General features: G+C 39.1%; 1 protein-coding gene across 3 annotated transcripts; it reads left to right on the forward strand.

The window, feature by feature from the left end:
• The first annotated feature begins 708 nt into the window (after nt 1-708).
• mospd1 (motile sperm domain containing 1) lies at nt 709-8,399 on the forward strand. 3 transcript variants are annotated; one of them, XM_084132563.1, is made up of 6 exons: nt 709-995; nt 4,803-5,082; nt 5,173-5,248; nt 5,350-5,582; nt 7,694-7,855; nt 7,934-8,399. In XM_084132563.1, exons 2-6 carry the CDS (start codon nt 4,929-4,931, stop codon nt 7,963-7,965), a joined length of 657 nt encoding a protein of 218 aa, XP_083988689.1. In that variant the 5' UTR covers nt 709-995; nt 4,803-4,928; the 3' UTR covers nt 7,966-8,399. The 3 variants fall into 3 exon arrangements, 2 of the variants coding, with proteins under 2 accessions (XP_083988689.1, XP_083988690.1); XM_084132564.1 differs by having other exon boundaries at nt 938-1,539; XR_014608685.1 differs by lacking the exons at nt 7,694-7,855; nt 7,934-8,399 and adding an exon at nt 6,418-7,194 and having other exon boundaries at nt 858-995; nt 5,350-5,745.
• Nucleotides 8,400-8,871: the final 472 nt, after the last annotated feature.

Genomic DNA, 8,871 nt, shown 5'->3' on the forward strand with positions numbered 1-8,871 from the left:
TAAATGCAGCCTATGTCCCCAGAGAAGGGCTTTATAAAGGTCGTCCTATTCTTCTTCCTGTTTTCATTTCTCTGTAGTCTGATATACTGTTAATGCAACAACAACAACAACAACAACAACAACAACAAATCTTTAAATTTGCTCAGTGTGCAAATGTGTGCAAGCGGTCACAAATGTTTTGATTATGGGTTATGCCTTTTTTTTTAACAGTCTATGGTTGTCCTTGTGCCCTAAGAAGGCGGTGTTGTCGTCTGAATGAGCATTGATCGTGTTAAAGGGCGTGTGGGTTTCTTTAGAATTACTTTTTTTTTTACTTTAATAAACTAAAGAGACGACATAAATGATGTATGTTGTGTTGCCAAATGCCAAGATCAATTCACTCTGGGGGTATTAAAAAATCGCCTAAACTGAAATTGTTAATGGCGGTTTTCAAATTTCATTTGATTTTTTAGTGTGTGTAACGAAATGCTTCATTTGAGCTTTGCCAAACCTTAAAGGTACAGTTCACCCCCCAAAAATAATAATTGTCACACAAAATGAGATGCTATTCAGAAGAATGACGGCTTTAGTGAAAAACGATGCAATGAAACGGAAGGGTGACTGGGTCATTCTGCTCAACATCTCTTTCAGTGTTCTGCTGGAGATAGGAAGACACTGAACGAGTAACTTACGTGAGCTAATGATAGAATTTTTATTTTAGGGTGAACTGCCCCTTTAAGACTTTTCGCAACGGGTAAACGGTAACCCAGAGAGTAGTAGCTTTATAAGCATAAAACGACCGACAAACGTCATTTATCTTCCGAATTACTGAGTAAAAACTCCATAAATAACAGAGAGTACATTTGTGAAACTCTAAATGACGTCATAGAAGACGTTGGCGGAATTCCTGAAGCCCTCCAGTATCCCAGCATTCAATGCGCCCTCGCAGCGTATTGTTGACAAAGAAAAAGGAAACGGGGTGGGATTTGAAATAAATATCGGTAAACGGGAGTGAGGTAAACATGTTTTTTTTTAATTGTTTTCGGTGTATTTACTCTTTCAATAGCTACATTAAATAACGTGAAATTAAACACTGCCATCTTGATGTTGCAATATTGTTATGCTAGCATGATTGTAGGTTAACCATACCAGCAATACGTCAACATCCAATGAACAATACTGAATATTATGTCTTACTTTATGTTAAATTACTTTAGCCAGTAACAACTTGCAAACCGAACCTCTTTTTAAGTGCTTAATTACTATCGAAGGATTGAAATGGCAGAGTTTGCTAATCATTTTTAGGCAGATACTCTAACGTTACATCTTTCTTGCATTTAGTTTAACATTAGACATGCAAATGTATTGTAGTTAAGAAATAGTTTACATCACATTTGAGGTCGGAAATCTACGCTTTAATGTACAGGTTTAATAAAATATGAATGTCCTGTTACATATAAATATCTCTGCTAATAGTCAGCAAAACTCAATAGCCTTCAAGAGGACAAAAGGTCTGTCACGTCGTTATCCGATCTCCTGGAGACATTCTGTAAGCAAGACGTAAGTCATTTGATGGGGGATTTTAATATTATACAGAAGACATTTAAAGAGGGTTTTTTAGCATTTAGTCGGGCAGTATTTTTCTTACGTGTCTGATGGGTGTATTTATTTCGATATTAGTAATAGTCTTTGGTAAAGCCCAGACATCATTGTATCTGCCAGCTGTCATGTTGTGTCATTGACCTCATTAGTATGATGTTAGTCGGTTAAGTTTGAAGTTATTTACTTATTGCTATAATAGATCGTATTGCGAAATCCTTGCGTTTCAGACGAATTCAGTAAACATGGTCACATGACTAGCCACGTGGAGGCGGGACCTTGTTTTTGTACAGATATCTTGGCCATCATCCATTAGTCTTTTATTACATTGACACTATTATCAGATTATATTGACACATGACTTTCAGTTTCGTTTGGCCTTCATTTTATTGAATCAATTCATGTTTGCGTTTACTTCACTTTTCTGAAGCATCCCTTGATTATTCTCATGCCACAAATAAGTCTGAGAGAAAAAGTTGTTACCATTAGACTTATTCATGTAATCTGTAATTTATTTATACCTCCTCTTTCATCAAGTTACTCAGCACTGTACTAAGGTTTTTTTATTGTACAAAAATGTCCTTCAAATCAAATATTGACATTTACTAATATAACTATGAAATACAAAGGCCTAATAATATGATATATTATTAACACGTGACACATTGAATAGGAAAATGTATAATTTTGGTTTAGTAAATGCATATGAAATTTCTGACCGTTAAAATAGCAGCTGATAATCCACTGTAAAAAAAAAAAAAAAAAAGTATATACTTTTTGCGATTTCACCCTGTAGTCTTAGTTTTGTTTATGGTTTTCGGCATGAGTGACAGATGAATCTGTGCCAGAATACCTTTTCATTTTGATAGAATGTGCAGCTTTTGACGTCAAGGCTGATATAGGATGTGTTTTCTCCTCTTGAATGTTGATTTTGTTATCTTAGCTATGCAGTATGCTCAATTACGTAGTTAGTTATGGTTCATTATTTAGCCATCCACATCTTTATCAGAACAGACCTGGTTCATTTTTGGGTCACAATCCACCATTCAGTCCTGGTCAAAAGTCTGGGTCAGTTGTCAGTTGGATTTTTTTTTTTTTTTTTATGTTTTGAAAGAAGGCTCTTCTGCTCACAAAGGCTGCATGCATTTATTTGATAAAAAATACAGTAAAAACAGCAATAGTGTGAAATATTATTACCATTTTATTTACTGTTTTCTATTTTAATATATTTTAAAATGTAATTTATTCTTTTGATGACAAACAATCACTGTTGAAAACAGTTGTGCTAATATTATTTTTGTGGAAACCTTGATGCATTTTTGTCAGGATTCTTTGACGAATAGAAAGTTCAAAAGAACATGAAAGTTTAAAATAAATATTTTTTAACATTATAAATGTCTTTACTGTCACTTTTGATCAGTTTAAAGCTTCTTTCATACTGACCCCGACATCATTTCACTAGTCCTATCATAAGCACATGGGAAAGTGCTGAGTACTAGTCAGCTAAAACACTCTATAATTCTCGGTTACCTCCAAAGAAAGACGTGCAGCCATCGTCGCTTTGTATCAAAATGGCCTCACATGTAACGAAATTGCTGCAAAGGATATTGCACCTGAAATAATCATTTTAACAGTTCATCAAGAACTTCAAGGAGAGAGGCTCAACTGCAGTGAAGAAGGCTTCAAGATGTCCATGAGTGTCCAGCAAGTGCCAGGACTGTCTCCTCCTGAGGAATCGGCTACAGAATCGTGTCACCACCAGTGCAGAACTTGCTCAATATTTAGGCTACAGCAAGTGGGTGCAAGTGCACAGTGAGCCCAAGACTTTTGGACAATGGCCTGGTGTCAAGAAGGGCAGAAGGGAAGCCACTTCTCTTCAAGAAAAACATCAAAGACAGGCTGAAATGCTGCCGGATGTGCAAGGATTGAACAGCAGAAGACTGGTGCAAAGTTATTTTGTCTGATGAAGCCCCCTTCTGACTGTTTGGGACATCTGGAAAATCTATTGTTTGGAGATGAAAAGGTGAACGCCTTGAATCAGTTCCGTGTCGTGCCAATAGTGAAGCATATTGAGACCATCCATGTGTGGGGTTGCTTTTCATCCAAGGGTGGCTCTCTCAATTCTGCCCTAAAACACTGCCATGAATAAAGAATGGTATCAAAACATCCTGCAAGAGCAACTTCTGCCAATGATCCAGCAAGTGCGATAATAAAGTGGCTCGGAGATTCTTTACATTGAAATTTTGGAACCTTGGCCAGACAACTCCCCGGATCTTAATCCCATAGAGAACCTGTAGTCAGTCCTCAAAAGGCGAGTAGACAAGCAGAAGTCGTGTGATCAACTCCGAGCACTACTAAAGGCCCGTTCACACCAAGGATGATAACTATAACCATAAAGATGTGATCCTAAATATAAATGAATAGCAGTGTTCACACCACAACTATAACGATAACAGCACAGAGCCAATCAGAATCCATCCTACTTTAAAGAGCTCAAGCATTTAATGCAGCAGATGACAAAACTGCAGCGTGCTTAGAATAAACAACGATATCGTGCGTTGTTGTGGACCAGGGGTGTCCAATCCTGCTCCTGAAGGGCCACTGTCCTGTAAAGTTCAGCTCCAACCCCAATTTAACCTGAACAAGCTAATCAAGGTCTTACTAGGCATACTAGAAACTTCCAGGCAACTCTGCAGGACAGTTTGGACGCCCCTGTTGTGGACGCTAATATAGTTACAGTTATAGTTATCATTCTTGGTGTGAACAGGCCTATATTCAAGAATGGATCGCCATCAGTCAGGATTTGACCTAGAATCTGATATCCAGCATGCCAGAGCACATTGCAGAGGTTATGAAGAGGAAGGGTCAAGGCTGTAAATATTGACTCTTTGCATTTGCTGAATGTTTTTGCCAAATAAAAGCCTTTTAAACTTATGAAATGCGTATCGTTTTCCACTATACCCTAGAAACGTGCAAAAAATCTACAAATACTGAAGTAGCAACTTTGCAAAACGTAAAATTTGTCACTGCCAAAACTTTTGGCCACGGCTTTACAGAGTCAGTGATTTAAGCCTTTCAATTCACACTGAACGTGAGTTTTTGTGTTTTTTTCATATTCTATTTTTTTATTATTATGACATGCTTTGTTATTTATATTCAAATGAATTGTAATCCTGCCTTCTACTACTGTTCATGATGAAATGGCCCAATTTCTGTCATTCCAGAGGTGAACGTCATGCTGCCAAAGAGCTGAACTGGCTTCATTTAGAACTGGATCTCTGCACTGTTACAGCCCGGAGAGGGAGTGGGAATACGATAAAGGGAGGAGGAAGTGAGCTCAGCTTGAGCCAATGCAGAAGCAGAGTCGGCAGCCTGACCTAGTGGAGGGAAGCCTTCCAGTGTTTGTGTTCCCCACTGAGCTGGTGTTCTACGCAGATGAGCAGGCTTCACATAAGCAGGTGCTCACCCTCTACAACCCTTATGAGTTTGCTCTTAAATTCAAAGGTGAGTCGTGCATTTGTGTCGGTAGTACCCACGAGAACCTTCCTTAGTGTGCTGTAGTGGTTCCTTCCTCACCGCTTGTTGTTTCATCAGTTCTGTGCACAGCTCCAAACAAGTATGCCGTGGTGGACGCCACTGGTGCTGTTAAACCGCAATGTTGCGTGGATATGTAAGTTTCCGAGTCTTACACTAAAGATTTTAACAGAAAAATATCAATCTGATTTCACTGAGCCTTTCACAACCATTCATTTCTTGATTTTCACCAAACAGCGTGATCCGCCATAGGGACGTGCGGGCCTGTCATTACGGTGTGATTGATAAGTTCCGGCTGCAGGTGTCTGAGCAGAGTCAGAGGAAGGCACTGGGCAGGAAGGAAGTAATGGCCACTCTGCTGCCCTCCGCCGCTCAAGAGCAGCCCCAGGTCCGGCCCCAGGAGGAGGAGTGCAAGATGAAGGAGCAGCTTGCCGACAGAGTGTTCTTTGAGCAGACTGCATTCCAGACAGGTGCATTTCACAGTCGACATGAATTCACGTTCTTAACACACATCCCTGGTTCTTACTGTGAATGATTCATAGGCGCTTGTATTTCCGAAGAAAAAGGCAATGTGGAATGCGACCTTCCCCGTCTTTTAAGCTCTCTCAATTATTTAAAAATCATACCCTTCCAGCAACCATTTTTCCAAATCTAAGCAATTCACTAATGCTGGGGCCACACCAAAAGATATTTAAAATCTTATAAGATTTTCAAAATGTGAGAGACCACAAACATGAGGACATAAATAAAATTTGACAGTTTTGCTCCTATAGTGTGTGGTGTGCTGCGATGTGAAGAAGACAATACACCACACACGTACACATTTTCAACCAACGACTGTGAAAACGGGAAATCTCGCAAAATCTCTCGAGACTTCAGAATAAACTGTTTAGTACGATAGGCAGGAAGAAATTGCTATGATAGTGTTTTGAATGCTTTTGACTGAACATTGCCACAAATCGACAAGCTGATCCTCCATCTCTGATGTCCATATCCATTTGACTCTGTGCTGCACCATGACTGCGGTTGTTATGCTTCCTTCTTCTGTCAGCTCGCTTTCTGATTGGGTATCGTTTCATTCCACCTGACAATCAACAGTTCCCCCCACACATCAGGATTTCTGATCGTAATTATTCAACATGTTGAATATTTACAATTCGAGATCGGGGCGGCTCCGACGTTCTTCGAGCAGGTTAACACACCTCACACCACAGGAAAATCTGTAGAAACATCAAGATAAAGAACTTCATTCAGGATTGTCGGAAGGGGAGAAATCGGCCCGAATATCTTGAGGTGTGGCCCCAGCATTAAAATGAAATCATGTCCTAGTTTTTTTTTTTTCATTGTTGAGAACAAGCGTGCCGCAGAAGCCCTGAAAAGTGAAGCCAAAACGTCTCGATCGCCCCGCCGGTGACTGGTCCTAGTATTGGTCATAAGCCCCGCCTCCCTGTGTTATTCAATGGGACATGAGACCAAACAATTAAATTACACTTCAAATATCTTTTTCCCAAAGGTGGGTTCTTTCATTTGCTGTCGTTTTTATCACGCTGATGTAAGTTCAAGTGTCTGTTTCAAAAATAAGTTGGTTTTTAGTTAGTTACGTGATGTGGTGGTGTAACATCATGATTGACAGCTGTGATTGACAGGTTCTCTGAGCGAAGTAGTCACTGAAGCACCAACGGACATTTTTTTCGGGATCTTCGGAGGACTGAGGAGATTGTATTTACTTTATTTTAGCAAGCCTCTTGTCGTACTGCAATCAATTTTTAAAAAAGTGCACTCAGGGAGAGTGCATTCTGCGAGAGTGAGGGCGGGGCGTTGATTTCGTGCTCACTACTGCGCAGGTCTGGTCCCGAGATCGCTACTGCGCAGACTCAAGTTCCAAGATGTCAGCGCCATATCGGGACACTGGCGGCTTCAGTTCTCACCAATGGAAGAGAGCGAAGGGGCGTCGTCCATCTTTTTTTAAAGTCTATGGTTGAGTATCATGTTTCAGTCAAAGGTGCATCACAATATGAAAGTAAAATGGGTTGCTGGAATTCAGATTTTTAATTGCACCGCCAACATTTTCACTGGGCCCACAAAAAAAATAAGGGGAAAAAAGAATGATATTCCTTCAGAAATGTTTGTTTCTCTCAAAATACAAGTTTCAATTAATTATTTATTTTTTTCATATTTTTTTATTGAATTATATTTATAAATTTACAATTTATTATAGTCTTTACAATTTCTTCTACACAGAATTATTATTATTATTTTGCTAAATGAAATTTACCAATGTATTTTTATATCTGCTAAACTTTTTTCATTAAATGGTAAGTTTTTACCAGTTTTTTTCTTTTTCTGGTTTCAAAATAATTTTCTTAAATTGCAGCTGTAATATAACTCACACTTTTGCTTGAAAACAGTAACACACAATGCAAAACACTGATTGGCCAGCGGGCCTTACTAGCCAGTTCTAATGTAAAGCTCTAGCTGTAACTAAATTTCCCACTGGGTGGCGTCAGAGAGATTATATTTTATTTTGGTGGCTTTCTTTCATTTTCCAACCGTCTGCTTCTTCTTTCTTGTATTGGCACAGAGAGCCGTACAGCATCTGGGGGTCCCAGCCTCCTTACTGTCCTTTTAGGCCTGGTGTGTATGGCAGCCCTTATGCTCCCAACTCTGGGAGAACAGGAATCCACAGTGCCTGTCTACCTCCACTTAAGTGTTAACAAGAAACTCGTAGCTGCTTATGTTTTAGGTGAGTCGTAAAAATGCATCATATTCCCAGTTTGATTGTATTCTGCACATTTTCATGGTACTTTCCCATGTCGCACAGGTCTTCTTACAATGGTTATTCTGCGCACTTGAAGTGCTCTTGGAAACAATCTTGCCGAAAGGAACTATTAAGATGATGAGGAGGGGAGATATGGACATTAACAGCCAGGAGGGTTGTGAGGATGGAGGGAGTACGTCTGAGAAACTCCCTATAAACAGGAACTAACTTCTTAAATGATCGTCACAAACACAATGAAGACGCAAAGATCCGTGGGCAAGGGAAGGGGAGCGTTCTGTGTTTACAGGCCCAACACTGACTGAGCTGGCATTAGGTCCGGCTAACTATTATGTTAAGTGGGAGGGGGTGTAGAGGAACGTGAATACATGAAATTAAATGTGTTGTTATACGTCATATTCAGTGTCTGTGGATTTCTGTTGTTTATTTCAAGAGTGAAAATGTTACGGTGTTTTTGTCCACTGCTTAAACCTTATACCACATAAATAAAGTAAATTGATTTTTAAAGGCATTTACTTGAAAGTTTTATTCAAAAGTATTATTAGTAACATCAATTATTCTCTATTTTCGGAATCATAGTTCTTGTAGTTTAAGAAGCAAAATGCAACATTGCAGTGAAAATGTTTGTTTAGAAATAAGCTGATTGATAACATGGGTGAAATAGAGCATTTACTTCTGCACTCCTGAAAACTGACTTGTCTTCCAACTAATTTAGTGTAATGTTCGGACTGTAGAGGAAACGGGATTAGATACTCAGTAGGCAGGTAGTAATGCAGTGTTTTACTTTGGGCTGTTACTGCAAAACAGTTTGAAGAACAAGATAGAACATGAATCCCTCTTTGGACCATTTTCACATTATCAGTGACTCTTATCAGAAACTGTCTTAGAAACCCTTTTACAGCAGTTTTTACAACTAGTTTCTATAATTTAAACCCACTGTACTATAATGCAAGACATGGTGATGTATACTACCATTCAAAAGT

The sequence above is a fragment of the Abramis brama genome, assembly GCF_963993115.1.
Source record: "Abramis brama genome assembly, chromosome: 13".
Classification (NCBI taxonomy): Eukaryota; Metazoa; Chordata; class Actinopteri; order Cypriniformes; family Leuciscidae; genus Abramis; species Abramis brama.